Source organism: Cebus imitator, unplaced genomic scaffold (assembly GCF_001604975.1).
Source record: "Cebus imitator isolate Cc_AM_T3 unplaced genomic scaffold, Cebus_imitator-1.0 Scaffold588, whole genome shotgun sequence".
Taxonomy (NCBI): Eukaryota; Metazoa; Chordata; class Mammalia; order Primates; family Cebidae; genus Cebus; species Cebus imitator.
In genome coordinates this window covers 187,458-213,678 of record NW_016107903.1, presented here as the reverse complement: position 1 = coordinate 213,678, position 26,221 = coordinate 187,458, and the positions used below count along the sequence as shown (strand labels likewise).

General features: G+C 42.0%; 1 protein-coding gene across 1 annotated transcript in view; it reads left to right on the top strand.

Annotated features, from left to right (window-relative positions):
- The first annotated feature begins 12,462 nt into the window (after positions 1-12,462).
- The window catches only part of MUC13 (mucin 13, cell surface associated), a 28,949-nt gene continuing 15,190 nt past the window's right edge, over positions 12,463-26,221 (top strand). Inside the window, exons 1-4 of the mRNA XM_017516449.2 lie at positions 12,463-12,581; positions 18,839-19,246; positions 23,339-23,461; positions 25,275-25,381. Coding sequence (XP_017371938.1) covers positions 12,530-12,581; positions 18,839-19,246; positions 23,339-23,461; positions 25,275-25,381 — 690 coding nt within the window. The 5' untranslated portion in view covers positions 12,463-12,529. The remainder of the gene's footprint in view (positions 12,582-18,838; positions 19,247-23,338; positions 23,462-25,274; positions 25,382-26,221) is intronic.

Sequence of the window (26,221 nt, the reverse complement as noted above, 5' to 3'; positions counted from 1 at the left end):
AGGAGTTCAAGACCAGTCAGGGCAACATGGTGAAACCCCATCTCTACTAAAATACAAAAATTAGCTGGATGTGGTGGTGGGCACTTGTAATCCCAGCTACTCGGGAGGCAGAGGTTGCAGTAAGCCAACATCATGCCACTGCACTCCAGCCTGGGCAACAGAGCAAGACTCTGTCTCAAAAATAAAAAAATAAATTCAGTGCATCACCACAATCATTAACACACTCAATTTTAGAACATTTTCATCATTCCCACAAGAAACCTGAACTTCTCAGCCATCATACTCCAAACCTCCCATGTCCTCCAATCCTTAGGCACTACTACCCTGCTTTTGGCCTTTGTAGAGTTGCTTATTCTGAACATTTATTATAAATGGATTCATACAGTATGTGGTCTTTTTTGTCTGGCGCCTTACACTTAGCATAATATTTTCAAAGTCCATCTATGCTGTAGCATATGTTAGTACTTCATTCCGTTTTATGGTCAAATAGTATAGACGGTCCTTGACTTGTGATCTTTTGACTTTACAGTGATACCCATACTGTTTTCACTTTCAATACAGCATTCAAGAAATTGCATGAAATATTCAAAACTTATTATAAAATAGACTTGGTGTTCAATGGTTTTGCCTAAGCATAGACTGAGGTAAGTGTTCTGAGCATGTTTAAGGTAGGCTAGACTAAGCAATGATGTGTGTGTTAGATGGTTTAAATGCATTTTCAACTTACAATGTTTTCATCTTGTAATGGATTTATTGGAACATAACTCTATTGTTAGTTGAAGAGCCTCTGTATTCCATCATGTAGATGCACCTCGTTTTGTTCATCAGTTGATGGACATTGGGTTGTTTTTACCTTTTGGCTATTATGAATAATGCTGTGATATACATTCATGTATGAGTTTTTGTGCAGACATATTTTCATTTCTCTTGAGTATATACTTAGGAATGGAATTACTGCATCAAAATCGTAATTCTATGTCTAACTTTTTGAGGAATTGTCCTACTGTTTTCCAGATTGGCTGTACCATTTTACATTCTCAATAGCAGTGTATCACAGTTCCAATTTCTCCATGTACCCACCAACACTTGCATTTACCTTTTTTCAATAGTTATTCCAGTGACTATGAAATGGTATCCAGTTCACTCTTAATTCTCCAAGTTGGGGCAATGGGGAAAGTGATCCTCCATTTGAGGACACCACTCTGGGAACTCAGCTCTAAGAACATCAGGTCATTTCCATTGAAAATTTAAGATTTTTCAAGGGAGGAAAGAATCCCAGAGCTTATGTCCTATTGGTAACTAGTTTTTCTTTTCTTTTCTTTTTCTTTTTTGAAACCATTCTCACTCTGTCCCTCAGGCTGAAATGCCATGGTGCAATCTCGGCTCGCTGCAGCCTCCATCTCCTGGGTTCAAGTGATTCTCGTGCCTCAGTCTCCCAAGAAACTGAGATTACAGGCATGTGCTGCCACATCTGCCTAATTTTTTTTTCATATTTTTAGTAGAGATGGGGTTTTGCAATGTTGGCCAGGCTAGTCTCAAATTCTTGGCCTCAAGCGATCCACCTGCCTTGGCCTCCCAAAGTGTTAGGATTACAGGCATGAGCCACCACACCTGGCCAATAATTAGTTTTTCAACTCACAAACCCACATATTATGTCACCCTCTAAGAAGCCATTATTGGCAATATGGAGATATTTTTCAAGGCACTGTAAATATTTGCAGGGCAGGTTATATATGCAGCAGGCACTAGGATGTGATGCCATCTGGAGAGTTCTGTAGACAGTATTGCCCCAGCCCCACCTCTCACCTCACCCTCCTTCTAGTGATATATAGAGACACTAAAGGATCTTTCTGAGGAAGGGAGGTGACTCAAATTCTGCAAACAGTATTAAGACAAATGCAAACACTGACCAAGGCTAAATTGCCAAGGAGAAACCAGGACCACTGGAGAGGAGTTGCCATAAAAAAAAAAGAGGAGTCTCATGAAGCAGTCAGGCCCAGCCTCAGGGCAGGAGAAAGGGTGGTTTCTGGTCCTGACCTGCATGGCAGCTGCTAACCAGGGTAGTGTTGAGATTGGCATATTTGGCCCTAAATAAACTCAGTCAAGGGTTATTTATTGAATGCCTACTGTGTGTCCACCTCTGCTGGGTATTGTTCTTACTGGGTGCATATCACAGTGTTTCAAGGTGAGGCGTTCCTGTTATACACACTCCCACCATATCCTTAATGTGTCCTTTGTAAAAGTGCTCTGTACAGTTCTTGCTGCAGGAATGATGGCTCTAGTTTACTGCTGTATCCCCAGAGCCTAGAACAGTGTCTGTCCCTGACAGCGTTCATGGAGCTCTCAAGTATTTGGTGAATGAAGGAAAAAAACTAAACTCAACATATTGTTGCAAGTTTCCTTTGTTATCAACTATAAGCTGAGTTTTAGTGGCTACACAATACTCTTCTCATGAACTCACCAAATTTGTCTTGACCAAGCCATAACTTTTACATATTTATATAGTTTTACAACTTTTTGGCTGGGCATGGTGGCTCACACTTGTAATCTCAGCACTTTGGGAGGTTGAGGCAAGAGGATCACCTGAGCCCAGGAGTTTGAGACCTGCCAGGGTAACATGGTGAGACCCTGTCTCTAAAACAAACAAAAAAAAAATTCTTTGAAGTACAATAATGATATATTTATACAAATGTATTTAAGCATATGTCTGGCTATTTCCTTGGGATACATTGCTAGAATGGAATTGCTAGATCAACAGATACATCCATTTTTAAAGGTCTGTGATACATGTTGCCAAATTTCCCTTCCCCAAAGGCTGTTTAAATACTTTCCCCACTGCGGGTGTTTGAGGCCTGCTTCCAACACAGCATTGCCAACAGCAAGCATTGCCATTCTCTTCACCTTTGTTAATTAAATAGCCTCAACATCATGGTATCTAACTGGTTCTCAGTGCTAAAGCAATCTCTAGGAAATTGCTTATGAGTATGTGTCAAAGGCAAATCTGTCATCAAATAAAAGGTTTCTAAGAAAGTCAAATCAAAGATTTCCTCTGGGAAAGGTGACTTGGGGCAACAACAATAAAAAAGAATGTGTGGTTAAAGATAATTGGGATAGTGGCATGTTGAGTTCAAGCCTTGCATGTCTGTCTAAATGTCATTATGTTCTCCCAGAACTGTCAGCCGCAGGAAGAGAGAGACTTTCCAGGAATGGGTTCCTATCGCATTAAAGTTGATGAGTTTAGCTCTAGCTCTGGCGTTGATCAATTTTCTCTTTAATTAGTACGTTGTGACATTTTTCATGTAGTGGAAGACGTGTATTTCTTTTTTAGTTAACCCACCTGATTGCTTCTCTGCTGTCACATTTTTGAAGGCCCTCTTCCTTGCCGTTCTCCCTGTGGTGTGCCCTAGCACAGTGTTTTCTAAACTTCAGTCAGTTTTGTACCTCCCTTGTGATTTTTGACAAATCATATATTATCACTGCACTTCCCTACGTATTTTTGTTGAAACTGATTCTTTTAAAAAAAGAATTAACTGAATTTCTTTTTCTTTTTTTTTCTGAGACAGAGTCTGGCTCTGTCACCTAGGCTGGAGTCCAGTGGCACGATATAGCTCACTGCAGCCTCAGCCTCGAACTCCTGGCTTCAAGCGACCCTCCCACCTCAGACTCTTAAGTAACTGGAACTGCAGGGATATGCCACCATGCTTGGCTAATCTAAAATTAAAAATTAAAAAAACACTTTTGTAGAGACAGGGATCTCACCATCTTGCCCAGGCTGTTCTCAAACTCCTGGCTTCAAGTGATCCTCCTTCACTGGTCTTCCAAAGTGCTGGAGTTACGGTCATGAGCCACTGTGCCAGGCCAAACTTACTTTTAAATAAACTTTACAGCTAGGTGCGGTGGTTCACATCTGTAATCTCAGTGCTTTCGGAGGATCATTTGAGCCCAGGAGTTTGAGACAAGCCTGGGCAAGACGCTGAGACACTATCTCTACAAAAAAAAAAAAAAAGTTATTTTTGATTTAGCCAAGCATGATGGTACATGCCTGTAGTTCCAGCTACTCAACAGGCTGAGGTGGGAGGCTCACTTGAGCCCAGCCGGCTGCAGTGAGCTCTGACTGTGCCACTGCTCTGCAGCTTGGGTGATAGAGTAAGATCCTATCTCCAGAAAATAGATAAATTAAATTAAATTAAATTAAATTAACTTTACATCACCACCCCAAATTTAGAAAAAAAACAAAAAAAAACAAAAAAAAAACAAAAAAANAAAAAAAAAAACCTAGTTTCCTTTGCCATAGATAGAAAATAGCCATAAGAAACACAAACAAAAATAAAGCGTTATTAGATTCCCAGGACTTTGGTTGCCAGAGGCTCTGTGTCTGAGGCCTGATCTGTCTTCCTTACAAAGAGAAATATGTAATTATTAGAAGAGTTAAAGATACCTTAGCAGTACCTGAGATCTTCTCATTGTGTAATCAGAATGACTGAAATTTGAAAAGGCATTACTTTCCCCTCCAAGTGAATCACTGTTATCTAACACTGTGTCCATGGACACCTAAAATCATCTTGTGTGCCACAAAGGCAGTGGTCCTCAGAGCTGAGCACCAGTAGAGTCACCAAGAGGCTGATTAAAACACAGATTGCTGATTCAGTAAGCCTGGGTGGGGCCTGAGAATATGCATTTCTAAAACATTTCCAGGTCATGCTGGTGCTGCTGGTCGGGGGGACACATTTTTGAGGACCGACGACCTAATTGTATCATCTCTCATTTTAGGAATAACTGGAGTCGATAAGGTTGAGAGATGCAAACCCCAAAAAAGGGCAAACCTACTCCCACTCATTGCTTTCAATTTTCCCCTTAAAGAAAGCAAGTCCAGGCAGCACTCGCTTTGTCTCTGAAGAGATCTGAATTACAATTTGTGGCCACCACAAGAGCTTTCTGACCTCAGTCAAACCTCCCGTGGGTGAGTAGAGGAGGAAGTAGGTGAGAAATCAAACTCCTTTCTGGGGAAAGTCCCTTTATAAAACTTCTCCAAGAGTTTCATTCCAGAAGATAATAAAATAAGCCCACAGAATCTCTCTCGTGATGTGAAACATTTTTTTAGAGCTAACTAAACTCAGTGCAGTGAGTAGATAAGCAATTGTAAAATTATACAAGCCAAGACTCAAAAAGCCAGTGCCTGCTCCTTTTGATGGTCAAGGTGTTTTGGAACACATTTCCAGTGGTTAAAAACCTGGCTGGGTGCGGTGGCTCTCGTCTATAATCCCAACGCTTTGGGAGGCCAAGGCAGGGAGATCCCTTGAGCTAAGGAGTTCAAGACAAGCCTGGGCAACATAGTGAGACCCCCATCTCTACTAAAAATACAAAATTTAGCCAGGCATGATGGTGCAATGCCTGTAATCCCAGCTACTTGGGAGGCTGAGGTGGAAGGATTAGGCGGAGGTTGCAGTGAGCAGAGATTGCACCACTGCATTCCATCCTAAGCGACAGAGCGAGACCCTGTCTCTCAAAGAAAAGGAAAATCTTTATGTTAGTACTCAACCCTTTCTCTGAGCTTGTTACATGGTGTGTGAGAAGAGTAAGTCGCCATGAGAGTGCTCGACCACCATCCTGCCACGCAACAAAGCAAGTCAGGCTCATGTGTTCGTGTTTCCTTCCAGCACTTATCTTTATGGAGGTATGGATTTCACATAATTAGAGCTGGAACGAGAATCCTGCCTCTTCCATTTCTATCGTCGTAGAATCAGCACTTCCCCTCACTGCTGCGATCTCCTGCATCGTACTGTGTGTCATACAGTCATACCTGTCACCGAGGGTGGTCATCGCGTTTAAACCTCTGTTGTTCAATAAGGTTGTCTTCAATTTTTTATGCTGTGTATATGTAATACTGCAGCAAACATATCTGTACATATAATTTTCCCTTTATTTGAAATTATTCCTTGACCGGGCACCGTGACTCATGCCTGTTATCCCAACGCTTCAGGAAGCCAAAGAGGGACGATTGCTTGAGGCCAGAGTTCAAGAGTTCCATCTCTACAAAACTTAAAAAAAAAAAAAAATTTTTTTGAAGCAATTATTTAAGATAAAATTTCAGAAGTAAATTTCTCAGTCACAGGGTAAAAACATTTTTGTTTTGTTTTGCTTAAGCCAGGTTCTGGCTGTTACCAAGTCTGGAGTGCAGTGGCACAATCACAGCTCACTGCAGCTTCGACCTCCTGGGCTCAATAATCCTCCCACCTCAGCGTTCTGAATAGCTGGGAACACAGGCATGCAACACCACACTTAACTAATTTTTTAATCTTTTGTAGAAATGGGGTCTCACTATGTTGCCCAGGCTGGTTTCAAACCCATGGACTCAAGTGATCCTTCCATGCTGGCCTCTCAAAATCATGCCCAACCAGGGACATTTTTAAATTGCTCTTAATACTTGTTGCCAAATTGTAGCATATTACAATGTAGCAATTGTAAAGCTAATATATTAAATTATTTGCACCTCCACCAGAGTTGGATATATCAATGTACACATTTTTAAAAAGATATAAAATATTACACCAGGCGTGGTGGCTCATGCCTGTAATCCCAGCACTTTGGGAGGCCAAGGCGGGTGGATCACTAGAGGTCAGGAGTTCAAGACCAGCCTGGCCAATTTGGTGAAACCCCATCTCTACTAAAAATACAAAAATTATCCGGGTGTGGTGGTACGCACCTGTAATCCCAGCTATTCAGGAGGCTGAGGCAGGAGAATCACTTGAACCCAGTAGGTGGAGGTTGCAGTGAGCCGAGATCATGCCACTGCACACTAGCCTGGGTGGTAGAGTGAGACTCCATGTCAAAAAAAAAAAAAAAAGGTAAAATCTTATCTCATTTTTATTTTAGTTGTAACATCTTTAAAATGAGTAAAAAGTTAAATATTTTTCCCCACACATTTGTTTACTAATAATATTTTCTCTTTTGTGAATAATTTGATCATGACAACCACCTTTTGAAAGGTAAATTGTCCAAATGCACTGTGAGTCTGAAGACCCCTATGTCTCATTTACTTTGCATTCCCTGTTCCCTGCACCTAGAACCAATTGGACAGCCTTCATCCATTCATTCCTTTCATCCCTAAATCTTTACTGAGTACCTGCCATGTGCCAGCTGTTCTGGATGCTGGAGACAGAAGGGTGAACAGGGAAGGGGAACTCTCGTAGAAGTTAGGCAACAGGCAGCTAAACCAGCAAGAGACAAGTAATTACATATCATGATGAGGGCTATGGAGGAAATGAACTGAGGTGGGATGGTCAGACGAGTAGAGCAGCTCCTTTAGATGAGGCGCCCAAGGAAGACCTGGCCTGTCACTCCCCTGCTTAAATGTTCCCATGGCTTCTGCCATTGTGCTTAGAATTTCCACAGCCTCTAAGATCCTGCAGGATCAGGCCCCAGCCTACCTCTCTGACAACATCTCCCCCCAATCTCCTCCTAAATCATGAGGCTCTTCAAATACACCAGACTTGTTCTGGCCTCAGATCCTTTGCAGTTACTGCTCTTCTACCTGGAATGTTCTTTTTCTGATGTTTATATGGCAGGCTTCTCTTAAATAGTAGCTCTCAGTTCAGATATCAGCTCCTGCTGAAGAAGATTTTGCTGACCATCCTATTTAAAGTAGTACCTCATACGTCACAAGTCACTATCCCATTGTTGTGTTTTATGTTCTTCAGAGCGCTGAACACTCTAAAATCATTTTAATTACTTTTTTTTGTCCCACTACCCATCAGCTCACAGAAGCTCCAGGAGAGCAGAGACCGCCATTGTCTTGTTCACTGCTTCATCTTCGATACCTGCTTGATGTGTAGAGATGCCTCAAGTACCTGGGATCAATTGAACAGCCACCTCCTGCACATTACTCATGTAAAGTAACCATTCACTAAAAAGTTAATTTCGGTAGGTATGAATGCCAAGGTTGGAAATGGTTCTGTCAATGTGTCATCAATTAGACATTTATGTTGGGAGTATTGCTTCCCACAAGCCATTTCTCTGGGAGTGGTCTTCTGAATTAGAGAAGAAAATGCTGATCAGCTTCATGTAGTATCTAAATGTGATATTGATAAATGGTAGTAGTGACTCTGGGAAGGCTATACTCACACCTCTATTGAGTGGCTGGAATTAGTGAGAAGGAGATAGGAGCTTAACATGTATTTATGTTTGGTTCTATAGACAGAAAAAAAATCTTTGGGTCTAACTAAACTTGTTAGAAATTTTATATTTTAATGATCTTCTAGAGCCTTATCATGGTACTACAGTGCTGCAGAATCAACGTAGCTAAAGAAGGGCTTTTTTTTTTTTTTTTTTTTTTTTTTTTTTTTGAGACAGGGTCTCACTCTGTCACCCATGCTGTGGTGCAGTAGTGCAATCTCGGATTACTACAACCTCTGCCTCCAGGGCTCAAGGGATCCTCCTGCTTCAGCCTCTCAAGTAGCTGGTACTATTGGCATGCATCACCACGCTCAGATAATTATTTTTAAATTGTTTTGTACAGACAAATTCTCACTATATTGCTTAGGCTGCTTTCAAATTCCTGGGCTCAAGCAACCCTCCCCCGCTCAGCCTCCCAAAGTGCTGGGATGACAGGTGTGAGCCACCTAACCTGGCTGGAGGGGCTCTTGATGGATCAAATTCTAATTCTAAATGGCTCTGATATAGCTCTCTTGAGTTTACTTTATCCCTAAATAGCTGGATATTGCTTTAGATTAATGGGCATGTCCCAATCCTCTTCATAGCCAATAAAATTATTGAAAAGCTCACCCTGAACGATAGTTCTTTTGTGACCAGGTAATTATGGGGAAACCACCTTTTTTTTTTTAAGCTGACTTGATGTTTGTTTCTATGGGAAAATGGAGTCTGTGTTCTTGATTTATAGATAAATATTTAGAATATAGCCATTTCATACTAATAAATATTGCTCCCTTTTCCTATCCAGGTTATGAGTTGTGTGAGAAGTAAAACAAAGAGTACAATAGATGGAGACAAAATATTACTCTTATAGAAGCTTACTTATGAGAATGTGGCTTAGGGCTTCCTCCTACTGGATCCTTACCTTCCTGGGTACAACAATCCTGAATCCAGGTTCTCTCCCCAATTGGAAAATTCAGGATTTGAGGTGAGTATTCCCAGTTTATTCTGAAATAACTCACTACATTTCATCTAGGGCAAAATGAATAAAGACGTGCCAAGACACCAGGAGTGTGGCAGGAATTAAGCTCCCTCCACATGTGAGGAAACATCAGCCCTAAGGACAAAGCAGTTCCCCTCATGAAAGCTCTGTGTACATTGTCTCTGTCATCCTGCAGTGCTGAAGTCCAGTGTGGATTGAGTTAGGAGGGGGTATAACAGTGATTCCTGATTTATACTTTGAGGACTGCCTGACTTTCTTGCCGCCCATATTTTTCCAGATGATAAGGCCAGGGAAGAGTCAGGGAGCCAGATGTGTGGCAGTCCTCCGTGCCTTCCTGGTTATACTTTTCATTCTATGCTCAGCAGAGAAGTCATATAGAGAGCCATGGAAATATTGACACTGTTGTAATATGGTGGCATTAGTAGACATTGGTGATAGAGCACTGTGGGCTCCATTCCCTCGATATCTTGAACCTAAGGCATGATGGGGTGTGATAGGCTCCTCCCGGTTTAGGAGACAGGATTTGAGACCCTGCATTTGAAATCTTGCAGCTACTTATATGACTCCAGGCCACTTTTTCAATTTTTTCTAGACAAAAGTGAATATAGTAGGTTAAAAATGCCATATAAAAATGGCAGAAAAGGAGAAAAGATTTGCAATATATATATAAAGAACTTTTACCATTAAAATCCAAGAAGAAAACCAATTAAACTTTACAATGTGCAAATTTTTTGAAAAGGTACTTTATAAAAGAAGAGATATGAGTGGTTAATATGCACATAAAAAATGTTCAGCATCATTTGTCATCAAGAGATGCAAATTAAAACCAAAGTGAGATGCTACTGCATACCCTTTAGGGTAGCTAATATAAAGACTGATAATACTAAGTGTTGACAAGATAGGGAACAACTGGAATTATCACATATTGCTGATGTAAAATGGCATAGCAATTTAGGAAAACCATTTGACTGTTTATTAAAACGTTACATACCTACTATACCTAGTATATGATGCAGCCATTCCATTCTAAATATTTACCCTAAAGAAATGAAAGTTTATGTTCATACAAAGACTTGTACATGAATATTTATAACTTTTTTTTGAGACAGAGTTCCAATCTGTTGCCCAGGCTGGAGTGCAGTGGCATGATCTTGGTTCACTGTAAACTCCGCTTCCAGGGTTCAAAGGATTCTCCGGCTTCACCGTCCCAAGTAGCTGGGATTACAGGTGCCTGCCACCACATCTGGCTAATTTTTATATTTTTAGTAGAGATGGGTTTTTGCCATGTTGACCAGGCTGATCTCCAACTCCTGACCTCAGGTGATCTGCCTGCCTTAGCCTCTGAAAGTGCTGGGATTAAGGTGTGAGCACCATGCTGAGCCTTATGTATAATATTTTTATTTGTAATAGTCAAAACTAGAAACAACCCAAATGTCCATCGACAGATGAATTGATAAACGAGCCATGGTACATCGATACAGTAGAATAGTGTTCAGATATAAGAAGAAACAAATTATGAATGTACACAGCATGGATGATTCTCAGTATGATTATGTTAAGTGAAAGAAACTGGCCCCCAAAAAACAAAATACTACATCTGTATGATTCCATGTACATAAAATGCTAGAAAATACAGACTAATCTGTAGAGACAGAAAGCAGATCAGTGGTTGCCTGGGTTTGGGGTGGACAGTAGGGGACGCACCACTACAAAGGGACAAGAGGAAAGTCTTAAATGTGTTGGGAATGTCCTATATCTTGGTTGTAATGGTAGCTACACATGCATATACATCAATCAAAACTCATTTAACTGTGCACTGTAAAGAGATACAGTTTCTTGACATAAATTATAGCTAATAAAGCTAGTTTTCAAAGAAAAGAAAAACAAGTTTAAATCCTGGTGTCAGGAGTTATTCAAGCAGAGAATAATAGCACAACATGATGGGCCTTAGAAGTGTCTTTGCTTTGGAAAAAGTGTTTCAATGGACCTCTCAGCCATGTAAGAACAAACCCCCATCTTATTCTTGAATGGAGACTCTAGGACAATAAGGAACTTACCTGCTGGCGATCATACAAAGACGTTTTGTTTTCATCAAGATCAGAGTTAAAATTTAAACCCAAAAGCCAGACTTGGTGGCACAAGCTTGTAATCACAGCACTTTGGGAAGCTGAGGTGGGTGGATTGCTTGAGCCTAGGAGTTCAAGACTGGCCTGGGCAAAATGACAAAACTCCTTCTATTCTAAAAATACAAAAATCAGCCAGGCATGGTATTGCACGCCTGTAATCCCAGCCACATGGGTGGCTGAGACAGGAGGATCCCTTGAGCCCTGGAGGCAGCGGTTGCAGTGAGCCAGGATCACACCACTGCACTCTAGCCTGGGTGACAGAGTGAGACTGCCTCAAAGCAAAACAGAAAGAAAGAAAAATTAAACTCAAAACTCTGGCCACAACTCACAAGGTGTCATTGTTTGTATTCTTCTGGCTGGGGCTGAACACAGTAGAGTTGGGGCCCTCGACATTACGGAGGGAGAACTGGATTAAAAAGACCCAAATCCAAGTAATAAAGCTGCCTCCTGACACATGGTGAGAGATGAGGGGCTAAAGAACTAGAGGGTGAGAAAGGGAACTGAGAAGTGGGGACCTGCCCAATGAGTGGCCAGGAACAGAGAGATCAAATCAGCTGTTCTGTTTTCTCTTTTCTGTACTTTATTGCCCACTCCCCAACACACCAGTTACCCACACGACTTCAGTAGAGTTAGGTTAAATGCCATGGTGTGATGTTCTCACATGGGAACTTTACTGAGGGGCTGTTCCCAGGTACAGTCACAGAAGCTTGGAGATGTGATTACAGAGTTTGAGAAGTGACCATCAGAGAGTCCTGGGATGGTGGTCCCCAGCATACAGTGACAAAAGTTAAGCAACTAATAGTTTGGGGAGACATGTAAGTCTTCTTCAGGGATTCTCAGAACTATAGCCGGAGGAAAGTGGGTTTCCTGCACTCAAATGCAGGTGAGTAGAGCACAGTCTGTTACTGAATGTTTAAAGGAATGCTGGTCTCCTAAAAGATGGTAGCTTGGAGACATTTGAGGTATCAAGAGATTAACCAAACCTATGCACCACCGACCTCACAAGGATATTTGGAATGTCCTGACTTATTCTGAGCTTTGAGCCAGAAAAATGATTCATAAGGCCAGTTGCACCTCTTCTATCTCAAAAGCTCAGAAGAGCCCTATGGTATATGGCCAAATGCTAACTATAATTGCCTTTCTCTGGTTTGACGTCAATTAATGACTGGACTTTGTACCTGACAGTTAAAACTAAGGGTAGCTGGGGAAGGAAATCATTTCCTCTTTGGATTACCAAGCAAGAACAGCTAAAATGAAGGCCGTCACTGATCTTACTCTTCTTGCTCTCCTTTTTGTAAACTCAGGTAAGGAATATTTTTACATTTTAATTCTTCCAATCATGTATGTTATCTTTGAGATAAAATCAGCAGGCCAGCACACGGCCTGTTTTCTAAGTGAAGTTTCCTCTCTAACTCTGCTCAAAGACACGAGCATTTTAGCCTGGGATGAAGATAGAGCAATAGCAAAAGTGGTCTATGGACTGGGTGCGATGGCTCATTCCTTTAATCCCAGCACTTTGGGAGGATGAGGAGGGCAGATCTCTTGAGGTCAGAGGTTTGAAACCACTCTGCCCAACATGGCGAAACCCCGTCTCTACTGAAAATGTAAAAAATTAGCCGGACATGGTGGTGGGTGCCTGTAGTCCTAGCTACTCAGGAGGTTGAGGCAGGAAGAATTACTTGAACCCAGTGGGTGGAGGTTGCAATGAGCTGAGATGGTGCCACTGCACTCCAGCCTGGTCAAAAGAGCGAAACTTCATGTTGTGGGGAAGCGGGGGGCAGTGGTCTATGGAGTAAGATTTGGGGGCTCAGCAAACCAGAGGTTTGTCTTTGAGAGTTTCTGAGGTCAGATAAGAAGGACTAAGTAGGTTCCAAGGACCCAGTTCTCTACTAGCGTTTTGGAGCCTCTCTCACGATGCTCAGAGAGCTGACCACAGGAAAAAGCCTCCTTTCACAAATGGACTTGAATTTGAGAATGCTAAGCCATAGGGAGTAATTGTCATGTTGATTAGGCATCAGACCTGTACTCCCTGTTCTGAGTTAGGAAAGGTTCTATGAGCCACATGTGGGCGAGGCCATCAGTATATTGAGAGGTAAGGGTTGTGGGGGCTGATTGGCCCCTAAAATTTTGCTGAAAAATCACTGGCCTGATGGATTAATAGGAAAAAAGGCATACAGATGTATTTAATGTGTGTACCCAGAAGCCTTCAGCATGAACACCCAACTTCCTGATGACATATGGAAGCTTATACACCATCTTGAGGTTACAGAAAGAAAGGGGGCTTTGATCTTGGTAAAACAAGTTATGGGAGAGGGGAGAAGAGGGATTCCATTGAGGGGCAATAAGTGATTTTTAGGGAGAATAATTGGATTTGGAAACAAAAATAAACTTGTATGTAACGCTCTGGAATTTAAAGATCCTTGGAGAGAGTCCTGATCTTGATGAAGGGTCTGCTCAGGGGTGGCCGGCTTCTTGGTCTTCTTTCCTTCAGTGAATAATGACGTACCAGGGAGGGGAACAGGAGCAATTGTTCTTCCTTGATGGGTCGGTCTTTGCTGTGTTGTTGACCTCTAAGAGCTTTTGATTTAAAAATACTCAGTATATCAAGGAGTTATATTTGGGGGTAAAATATTTTGATGTCCTCCAGGTGCAATGAGTTGAAACCTAGAAGCTGCTTGCATCAAGGAAGAAAGTCTTTGATAAGGCAAATATATGAAGAGAAATTAAGCCCTTTTAGAGAACTGGAATGAGTGACATCAGGGTTAGAGTTTTTTGAGAGCTGGTTTCAAGCTCTTAATGCAGGGAGGTTGCAGAAGGCTAGCTGCACGAGAGTGGAGGGCTCACCAGATCTCTCCAACCAACCCTGGGGGCAGATGCCAGGTCCAAGCCTTCAGGACCAAGGAAGAATTGGTGAGGCTCGTATGACTTTCGGGAACCACTATTAAAAAAGGCTTGACTTTTAAAAAATGGAAAAGAAGGGCGGTAGAAAGGGGAAAGTTGGCTGGGAGGGGTCAAGGAGATTAATAGAGAGGTAAGGGAATCAGGAATCATTGAGGCTTAAGGTACCTTAGGGGAGTAGAGATGTTTCTTGACCCAGAGAGCCCAAGGGGAAGGTCAAATGGTGGCGCAAGCAGGGATTCAGATGGCATGCCACCACTTATTAGCTGTGGGGTATCTCTGACCCTCAGTGTCTCCCTGTGTAACACTAGAGGGGAAATCCCTATCTTGAAGAGTGACTGAGAGGATTAAATGAGACAAAGCACCTGACGTACCAGGGATACTGCCTGGCACATAGTAGGGACTTAATACATGATTTCCCTTTTTGTCATGTCTGCACTTGGATCTGATTTTCTTTTCTTTCTTTCTTTTTTTAAATTTTGAGATGGCGTTTTGCTCTTATCTCCCAGGCTGGAGTGCAATGGCCTGACCTCAGCTCACTGCAACCTCTGCCTCCTGGGTTCAAGCGATTCTGCTACCTCAACCTTCCAAGTAGCTGGGATTACAGGCACCTGCCACCATGCCTGGCTAATTTTTGTATTTTTAGCAGAGACAGGGTTTTGCCATGTTGGCCAGGCTGGTCTCGAACTCCGACCTCAGGAGATCCACCTGCCTTTGTCTCCCAAAGTGCTGGGATTACAGGCATGATCCACTGCACCCAGCCTGGATGTGATTTTCCAACTTTGTTTTTGATTTTATCTTCTTTGTTTAAAAAAAGTTATACAAGTAATGCAGACCCATTGTAACAAATTCAAACAATACAGATGTGTATGAAATAAAAATTGGGCATCCAATCTGCCTTCCCAGTCATCTACCTCCAGATATATTAGTATTGACAGTTTTTGGTGGCTATTAAGATCTGGTTTTAAAGAAAATACTTATTTATTTAATTTTATTTTATGTTTTGAAATGGAGCTTTGCTCTTGTCATCCAGGCTGGAGTGCAATGTCATGATCTTAGCTCACTGCAACCTCTGCCTCCCAGGTTCAAGTGATTCTCCTGCCTCAGCTTTCTGAGTGGCTGGGATTATAGGCACCCACCACCACGCCCAGGTAATTTTTGTATTTTTAGTAGAGACGGGTTTAACCATGTTGGCCAGGCTGTTCTTGAACTCCTGACCTCAGGTGATCCACCCACCTTGGCCCCCCAAAGTGCCAGGATTGCAGGCATGAGCCACCGTGCCCAGTCTGAAAATTTTTTTTAAAGTTGCTTTTTCATCTAACGTTAAGGATTTTGCAGGTGTGTGTAAAGAATCGCTACTTCAAAAATAAGTTCTGTCTCAGATTCTGAGCAACCAAGGGCAGGAAGTGTGTCTTGTACACCTTTACGTTCCTCCTCATCCCCATGCTTTGCACAGCACCTCGACTACAGGAACCCCTGCACAACTATGTACTGAAACAAATGAAAAATGTGCCGGTGACATTTGAAGTGCCTTTAACAGGCAAAACTTTCCAGGTTGTTTTTGCTTTCTCTGAGAGATTAAGGCTGCATTATTCCACAGAATCTGATGGGTGCCTTTGGGAACCAATATCTCACAATAATGAAGAATTTAGATCTGGGAGAAAGGTGTTTGATTGTGACTTTCAACTAGCTTTGAATAAAGCAGTTAATGGATGTGCCCTGGACAAGAGTGGTGGTTATGGAGTGTTCCCCAGAAAAAAACAGGTCAGGGCATATATTTTGCCATTTAAACCTATGATTTGTACCTCCGTGGACATTGTGCTATCCTTGTGTTGTTCAGAAGCTTTAGGACCTAAGGAAATAAAAAGATTAAAGCTAGTTTTACTACATAGATGCCTTCATACATTTCTGCTAACCATACATTGAATAGAATTGGTTATTTTACAATTCCTCTTGGGTATTTTTACTAGATAATTTAAGCCTGGGATATCAGCTCTAAGCTGTCTTCCCTGAAATCTGTACAACCCTCAGATATAACACATGTATACACATAGGCACACACAAGTATATTTTAGTTAAAAAACCTATTGTAGCTATTCACAGCAATGAATTGCTGTCAGCTTGGAATGTGTCTCTTTTATTAAAACTAATAGAGCATTCCGAAGTGTAATCTCCCTAGCAAACAGAAATGTAAAACCAAAATAAGCTACCAAGTCCAAAACTCCTTGTCATAATTCCAAAGACCTGCAGAAAACCTCTTAAGACATCCCAATTTGTTTTTTGCAGATCTACAGAAACATGTTGGTTCTTTGGCATCGGCCGAGAATGAACATTTCCAAAGCATGAAATCGAGGGTCTGGTGGGGTTGGGGATGTTTGCACCCAGTCTGCCAAGCCCTTTTCTTCTGTCCAGAGTTTTCCAGGGTGAGGGCCGGCCCCCAGCCACTCTCACTGCTACCCCAATGATAGAGGCATCATGGAGGTCACTTCTACTTCCACTGCTTTCATTCTGATCCCCAATTTTCTCTATTTGCTCTTCTTGTGTTTGCTCCTTGGGGACGTCTTGGCTTTTTCATTAAGTGGATGTCCTTCCCCACATCTTTAACCAAGTGGTAGTTAGGACATTGGCATCTCACAGACCTGGCATTGCCTCTGGGCAAATCCCTCAACCCCTCTGAGTATTGGTGGGCTCTTCTGTGAAATGTGGGCACTTATGTCTATTTCACAGGTACTGTTGGGCACAGGGCCAGCGCTTGATAGTTGAGAACTATTCTGAGTAGCAGGAATAGGAAGAGTAGCCATCAGTATTGCCAGCTGGTGACGTATTTCTTGCCCAGGAAGAGTAACTGCTGATCTCTTCAACACTTCTGAATGGCTATGTCAACCAAACCCTGTTGAAGGTGAAGAGCCAGGTTCTGCCCTCAGGGGGCTCACAGACCCATGGGGGAATCAGGAAGCATATTCAGCAGTTCTTAGTACCCTAAGGTTTAGAAATTGCTTCCTCACTAAAACTTTCTTTTAATAGTTTTTTTTTTTTTTTTTTTAACCTATTGTCATGGTCAGAGTTCTTAGAAACAATGAAAGTTTCTAGAAAATGTATTACTGGGCCAGGCAAGGTGGCTGACACCTGTTATTCCAATACTTTGAGAGGCCAAGGTGAGAAGATCACTTGAGCCCAGGAGCTTGAGGCTGCAGTGAGCTGTGATGGCACCACTGCACTCCAGCATCCATGACAGAGCAAGACCATGGCTCTTAAAAAAGAAAAGAAAATCGATCACTAGATCGCTAGAGTTTACTACTCCATGGTCCAGGGGTTCCTAAAAGTTGTGAAAATGTGACTTTTATACCCATCATAGCTCAGAGGGCAAAGATCATATATTCATCTTACTCTTAACGTATCTAGAATTGTGAATGAGAAAACACTACTAAAATAAAAAATAAATAAAATTTTGGAAGAAGTGTAATAAGCACTTAATGAGGTACTTTTATTTCATCATTTTTTAAGTTATCCAACCCCAAACTTTCCCTCTCTCAATCTAACCGGGTAATGAAATATTGGGGCAGTTGCCTTGAAGTGCAGAGAAGACGAAAGGAGTCCACTTCTGGGTAGTCACAGCGCCACCTTGTGGCATTCTCAATTGTCCTCACTGAGGACAGTCAGGCATATTAAATCCAGATTGACAGTTCTACAACTACAGGCATAAATAATATGACTTCTTGGTACTCAACTTAACAAATATTAACTCCTCTGCGGGCCTGGTGGGTCATGCCTGCAATCCCAGCACTTTGGGAGGCCGAGGCGGGTGGATCACGAGGTCAAGAGATCGAGACCATCCTGGTCAGCATGGTGAAACCCAGTCTCTACTAAAAATACAAAAAATTAGCTGGGCATGGTGGTGCGTGCCTGTAATCCCAGCTCCTCAGGAGACTGAGGCAGGAGAATTGACTGAACCCAGGAGGCGGAGGTTGCGGTGAGCCCAGATCGCGCCATTGCACTCCAGCCTGGGTAACGTGAGTGAAACTCCGTCTCAAAAAAAAAAAAAAAAAAAAGAGAGACCAGCCTGGCCAGCATAGTGAGACCCCATCTCTAAAACAAACAAAAAAAATTAGCCAGCCATGGAGCTGTTACAACTGTAGTCCTAGCTATTTGGGAGGTTGAGGTGGGAGGATTGCTTGAGTCTAGGAGCTCAAGGCTGCAGTGAGCTATGGTCACACCACTCACCATTGTACTGCAGCCTGGGTGGCAGACCAAGGCCTTATTTCTAAAATAAATAAACATTAACTCATTTGTCATATTTTTCAATAACATTTTTTCCAGTTTTGTCTGTTTAATTTTTAATTTTATTTATGGTGGGATTTTTTGTGATTAGAAATAGCCATGTATTTTAATTTTTAATGTAGTTATATATATTCATTTTCTTCCAGAAAAGAATGAGTTGAGGCTGGGCATGGCAGTTCATACCTATAATCTCAGCACTTTGGGAGGGCAAGGAGGGTGGATGCTTGAGCCTAGGAGTTCACGACCAGTCTAAGCAACATGGGGAAACACCATCTCTACTGAAAAGAAAAGAGTTAGATACTAATTAGTATTAATACTAATTAATTAACAGCCATTACTTATTCGATGCATTGTCTCCTCAAACTTGGTGTCTTTGTTCCTCCAGCCACCAGCCAAGCCAACTTAACTACTGCTTTATCAGCTACAGAAAATGCAACTGCTCTTCCTGGAGTAGCTACAACTGATGCCAATGAAACTGATTTCACTGAAATTGTTAGCACAACAACTACACATTCTTCCTCAACAGCTCTTTCATCTACCTCCCCCATAATTGATACAAATAGTTCCTTCACAATTCCTACACCTGGTATTACAGGCGGTGAGTCAACCACAAGTACAGATTTACTAAGTACCTCTGACATAGTTTTTTCATCTACAAGTGATGTATTCACCACAATGGTCACTTCTAAAACACAAAGTAACAACGAAGTGTCCCCCTCCACAAAAGACAGTCAATCACCAGGGCCTTCCACTAGCACCACTTCACTGGAGACCAGCAACCTAAACACTACAGGTAAGGGTGATTCTCTCCCCAAGGAGGGAGTATACCATTGTGGAGGAAGGGAGGTGGGTGTGTTCTGGTGGGGTAGGCAAATGGGTCTAAAGATGTCCAGGGTTTCCTTGGATATGAACTGTGAGCTTGCAATCTGTGTCATGATGTAGTGATGGCAATAGCCCTAAAAGATTACCCTCAGTTTCCTTCTGTTCTCCTTTCCTTCCCTCCCATCTTACCTCAAGTTATTTGCTAGCTGTGAAGTATTTTTTTGTTTTTTTGTTTTTTTTTTTATAAAGTCGGGCTTTGTGAAAGGTATCTCTATAGCTTTCTTCTCCCTAGGGGATTTTTAGAAATAGTTTCAGCTTCTCTGAGAAGACCAGGTCCAAATAAGCATGGACTGTCCAGCCCCACTGGTCTAACTCTCTGGTCTATCGAAGGAAGAAGTCAGTTCTGCTCTTAAGGTAAGATGGTGGCTGATCACAATGTGGAATTTGAGCCAAGTCATGGAATTTGAGCCTGAGGAATAGAAAGCAAAACAATAGCAGTGTTCAAACAGTCCTAGGCATAACCAGGGCCACTGTCCAAAGGACGGACGCTTTGGGAACACTAAGAGATGACAAGTGACCTCAAGCAGAAGTTAATGAAACAGGAACCATTTGCTTCACTTCCCCAAGCTCAATCTGTAACAGAAATCAATCAAGTTTATCAGAAGGGCTAAATGCCCCTGTAGGCCATGTAGGGTCTCTGTTGTAACTCCTACACTACTATTTTAATATGAAAGTAGTCATAGTTAACATGAACCTGGTTGTGTTCCAATAAAATTTTATTTACAAAAAACAAAAGGTTGGTCAGATATGACTCATGAACCAGCCCTGATCTAGAAGAATCATCATATTTTCGAGCCTGTAGAATCTAGGTAAATCCTGTCATTCTCAGATGGGAAATCTGGGACCCAGTGAGGGCCATGACTCACCCAGGGTCAAAGAACAAGTGGATGTCTCCCTACCCTTAACTTCTGGTAGCTTCCTCAGTGTTCTTTGATAGATTTAAGAAATGGATGGTTAAGCAAGTAGAGCCCAGAGTCTGTATCTAAGACCTCATTCTCCAATCTTCTTTCATGCTTGGAGGAGCCACTCTGAAGGTGGGCTCCAATGGGATGCAGCTCTCCTGGAATCAGGAAAGGGAGGTTTTCTTTTCTTTTCTTTTTCTTTTTCTTTTTGCAGAGAATGATTTATTAGGCACAGAGAGAAAGAAAGAGAGAGGGAGAGACAGCTCCCATGCTGCCATGGGAGGGGAATCCGGAGGGGATATCCCAAAAGGGAGGTTTTCTAAGCCACTTCTGCTTCACCATTTCTGCTTCGCTGGGTGGCCCCTCGGAGTCAGGCCATCTCCCTGTGTTCTGGCCCTACCATGAATGAACTGTGGGGCACGGGGCAAGGCATTTCTCTCTTGGCTTCAACTTACTCATCTGCAATAAGGCGGGACTGAACTAAAAAGCCACCCAAATCTCTTCTGGCTGTAATGTCCTATGACTTCTTCAATTCCTGGCCACGTAGCAAGCTAACGAGTCTGTCCTTCACTGCTAAAGAAAAAGCACCGAGAGTTATTTGTCTGGTGTCTCCAGAAGGAGATACATTCAGTCTCTTCCCTAAGATTTCCCAAGTCATCCTTGCAAGGTGGCTGAGGCTTTTTTTTTTTTTTTTTAAAGAAGCCATTAATTTTACTTAGAAAACTGGTTCATACCTTGTCAGAGGGGTAACCCTTATTTTTGTTTATAAGATACTGAACTATGCCTCCTTTTATTCTAGATAGTCTATTTTTTTCTCCTTAAAAAAATGTTAATGGAAGCCAGGCACAGTGGCTCATGCCTGTAATCCCAGCACTTTAGGAGGCTGAGGTGGGTGAATTGCTTGAGCTTAGGAGTTCAAGACCAGCCTGGAAAACATGACAAAACCCCATCTTACAAAAAAATACAAAAATTAACCAGGTGTGATAGCACGCACCTGTGGTCCCAGCTACTCAGAAGGCTGAAATGGGAGGATCACTTGAGCCCAGGAGGCAGAGGTTGCAGCCAGCCAAGATCATGTCATTGTATTCCAGGCTAGACAACAGAGCAAGACCTTGTCTCAAAAAAATGTTAATGGAGTTTATTTTTAGAGAAGTTTTAGACTCACAGCAAGATTTAGATGAAGGTACAGAGGTTTCGCATATACTCCCTGACCTGACACATACATTATCAACATCCCCCACCAAGCGATGTGTTTATTACAATTGACAAACCTCCGGTGACACGGCATTATCACTTAACAGACCATAGTTTACGTTAGAGATCACTCTTGGTGCTGTGCATTTTATGAATTTGGATGAATAAGTGTATAATGACATGCACCCCTTCTTATAGGATCACAACCCTAAGAATCCTTTGCACTTTTCATTCTTCCCTCTAACTCCTGGCAACCACAGATCTTTTTACTGTCTCCATAGTTTTGCCTTTTCCAGAACGTCATAGAGTTGGAAGCATACAGAAGGTAACCTTTCGAGATTGGCTTCTTTTACATAGCAGCATGCACTTCCTCTATGTCTTTTCATGGCTTGATAGCTCATTTTTTAGTGCTGAATAATATTTCATTGTCTAGATGTACCAGTTTGTTTATCCATTCACCTATTGAATGATATATTGGTTACTTCCAAGTTGTGGCACTCATGAAAAAAGGCTGATATTAACATGGATATGCAGGTTTTTGTGTGGACATAAATTTCCCACACCTTTGGTTAAATACCAAGGAGGATGACTCTCAGGTCTTCTTGTAAGAGTATGTTTAGTTTTGTAAGAAACCACCAAACTTTCTCCTCGAAGTGGCTGTGCCATTTTGCATTCCCACCAAGCAGTGATGAGAGGTCCTGTTACTTCATATTCTCACCAGCACTATTTTATTTTTCATTTTTTAACAAAAGGAAATTGGGCCCTTGATCATGGAAAAAGCAGCTCAAACAGGGCAAAAGCATATGGAAAAAAAATAAATCTCCCTCTTATCCTAAACCCCTAGGACCCAGAGCCCCAGTTTCCTTCCTCAGAGGCAACTTCTGTGGCCAATTCCTTGAATGTCCTCCCTGAAATTATCTATGCAAATATAAGCATACATATTTGTTTGTGTATATTCCTCTCCTTCTTTTATTCACAAGACAGAACATGTTATACACATCGTACCGTACATACAGCTTTTAAAGAAATCGGTGGTTTCTACATATAGGTTTGTAAGACTTTCAGACAGCTCTCAAGGTTATCAAACACATAAGCTGTTCTGAAATCACAGCTCAGAATCATTCCACTTGACGGAGATGAAGAAAACTGCCAGCCAAGATCGTCATTGGATCACTGACCTAACTCTCCTCCTCAGATCTCATCCGTTCCCTGGAGAGAGAAAGATGCTGCACCCTGCCTGGCCCGGGAATCTCCGCCGGCAGTGTAGAGCCCATTGCAGCGTTATTTTCACCATTTATTAAGTCACCCACTCAGAAAGCCAGAGGCTGGAGTGTCTTCTCATGGCCTCTTAGGATTTTCACTGAGTTAATCCACATTCTCTTCTTTACTATCCCGTTCCTGTTTTATGGCTATGTCTCCTAGGAATGCTTACCAGAATATAACATCTGGTGTCTTTTTGGAGCTTCTTGGCTGTTCCTCCCTATACGACAATTATTCATACCTTTCTAAAAACAAGGCTTTATCTAGGATGTTTTGGGGAGCGCTACGTAGTGTTAGAGGACCATGCTTCACAGTTCTGGAGGGACTTTGAGACGTGAAGATTCCTGACTCCTTGAAGTTAGAAGACTGCAGTCTCTCTTTCTCTGGGCAAGCCCTTGTGTCCACTAATCTCTGATCTTTACTACTGACAAGTGTTATACTTGGCTCTAGAATTTCAGCAACAAACTCTATAGAGACCTAAGCAAGAAAACATTTGTTTTTTAACTTTTCCAACAGTGTGCTATGGAATAACACAACCAAGAAATGGCAAGGGCCCAGGAGGGAGGCATGAAGATGGAAAGAGACATTTCCAGGTGTTATGTATTGTCATTTCTCTGGATTTCTAATCTCTTTCTACTCCATCTAAGGTCCCAGCAATCCTTGCCAAGATGATCCCTGTGCAGATAATTCGTTATGTGTTGGGCTGCATAATACACGTTTTTGCCTGTGTTTAGAAGGGTATTACTACAACTCTTCTACATGTAAGAAAGGTGAGTTACAAGGGATGAGCCATGGCTGAGCTCTGTATCTCATACCACAAGTGGAATTGAAAACTCAAAATGATGGCAAAAAAGAGATTCCAGAATATGAGAGAGAAAGAAAATGTGGAGGCAGGCTGGGCATGGTGGCTCACGCGTGTAATCCCAGCACTTTGGGAGGCCAAGGCGAGTGGATCATGAGGTCATGAGTTTAAGACCACCCTGGCCAAGATGGTGAATTGCTGTCTCTACTAAAAATACAAAAAATAGCTAGGTGTGGTGGCCGGCATCTGTAATCCCAGCTACTCTGGAGGCTGAGGCAGAGAATTGCTTGAACCCAGAAGGCAGAGATTGCAGTGAGCCAAGATCATGCCACCGCACTACAGCCTGGATGACAGAGCGAGACTCCATCTCAAAAAAAAAAAAAAAAAAAAAAAAAAAAAAAACCCAAGAACATGTGGAGGCAACAAAGGCGAACAAAACAGAGAAAAATGCTGTTACCTGGGGACAATGAGGCAGAAGAAGGTGAACTATCTAAGACCACACAGTCCAGCAACCCTAGGAGCCTGGTCTTCAGCTGTGTCACAGGATCTGTTTGCTCCATAGCATCAGACACCCCTCTTAGAGACATAAGAGCCCTTCAGCTCTAAAAATGGATTTCAGGAGTACATTTATACACCTGTGGTGTAATGATGTTTTGATTAGATCACCAGGTTGCAATGAAGGTCTGAGGCCTATCTGAGTTCTGTTTTTTTCTGTTTTATGAACGAGAAATGTCTTCATTTTCCAGAACAGCCAAATCTCTAAGAAATGAATGCACTGAATTGCCCACAGGGGTTAGGGATATACCAAAAGCCCCCCAAATGCTTATATTTTTAGCATTAATAATCTCACTTCTGGGGATTTACTCTAAGTAAGTGACCCCAAATACAGAAGAACAGTTTGTGTGTGAAGGTGTTCATTGCAACCTTTTTATTTTCCTTTTAAATAATTTTTTTTTTTTTTAAAGATGGGGTTTCACCATGATGGCCAGGTTGGTCTTGAACTCCTGACCTCAGGTGATCCACCCACCTCGGCCTCCCAAAGTGCTAGGATTAGAGGCGTGAGCCACCGCGCCCGGCCCCTTTTAAATAATTAAAAGCACTAAGTCCAACAACAACAAAATGATTACATCAAGGAAGGGGACATGTACTTCATAGAATATTATGCAACCTTTTAAAATGATGGTTATGAGACCAGGCACCAGAGCTCACACCTTAATCCCAGCACTTTGGGAGGCCAAGGAAGGCAGGAGGATCACTTGAGGCCAGGAATGTGAGACTAGACTAGTCAACATACTGAGACTCCCATTTCTACAAAAATTAAAAAATTGCCTGGGTATGGTGGCATATACCTGTCATCTCAGCTAATCAGGAGGCTGAGGCAGGAGGATCCCTCGAGCCCAGGAGTTGGAGTCAGCAGTGAGCCAGTTGTGCCACTGCACTCTAGCCTGGGTGACAGAGCAATTCCTGTCTCTCTCTCTCAAAGAAAGAATGGGTATGAAGACTAGGCAACGATTTGGAAAATACTCATTACATATAAGAAAAAAAGAAATATGGCATAAACTTGGAATTACAACAATGTAAACTGTGAATGGAAAGAAATATACCAAAATGAAAATAGTTGTGCTAGGTTGGGTGGGATTATGGGTAACTTTTAAAATATTTCCAGATTTCCTGTAGTGTCATTATACAATGCTGCGAATTCTAAAAAACATGTTTTAAAACAAAACGGAAATGACCCTCTTTGCATTAAATAGTACAGAAAGCTTATGCTTAACTTTCAGGAAAGGTATTCCCTGGGACGATTTCAGTGGAAGTTTCAGAAACATTTAACTCAGAAGAGAAAAATTCTGTGGCCTATCAAGACTTCTATAGTGATATTACTAGCTTCGTAAGTATTTTCCAACTTTCATTTCTGTAAAGCATTCTTTGTTCTGACACTGAGTTGCTGAGTGTAGAGCTGGTCTTCAGGTGGTTCATGCTGGTACCATTGTACCAGTTGTTCACAGTGAAATGTACCCTTACTGGTCCGTAAACAACAGCTGTCCTGAGCACCTCCACCAGTGCCACCCCTTCTTCATTGCCTGGGCCCCTTGGACCTCCCCATTGTCTTGTACCTGGAGGCATGGCACCTGGCCTGGCATGGCAGAGGGCCTAAAGAAGCTTGGCTCCAGCCGTGCAATACCCATTGTGATTTAAGCTATTAATACAGTTTTAAATGGACAGATAAAAAAAATAAATTATTTCCACAGAATGAAAGAGAAAAAATTTTAAAATGTTGTTTCTCTTTTTTATATTCAAATTTGCATAAATTTTCATACTAGACTGGCTTTAAAAAAATGTCTAAAAGAAGAATTACATCCAAATATCTGTTACCTATTTTTCCCATTGTCAAAAATGATGGCATGAACAACAGTTTCCTATGGTTTAGATTATTGTGATCAAGTGCACACATGTGAGCGAGCATGAAAGGAAACGGTCTTTCCATGCTTCAGCCACAGATGTTAGTCCTAGAAGGACTTGCAGAAAGTGTCCAGCCAATATAGCTCAAAGTTCAGTTTGAAAGGAAAAAATATTAGCCTTAAATTTGTCTTAGAAGTCAAGGTGGAGGCCGGGTGTGGTGGCTCATGCCCATAATCCTAGCACCTTGGGAGGCTGAGGCAGGGGATTACTTGAGGTCAGGAGTTTGAAACCAGCCGGGCCAATATGGTGAAACCCCATTGCTACTAAA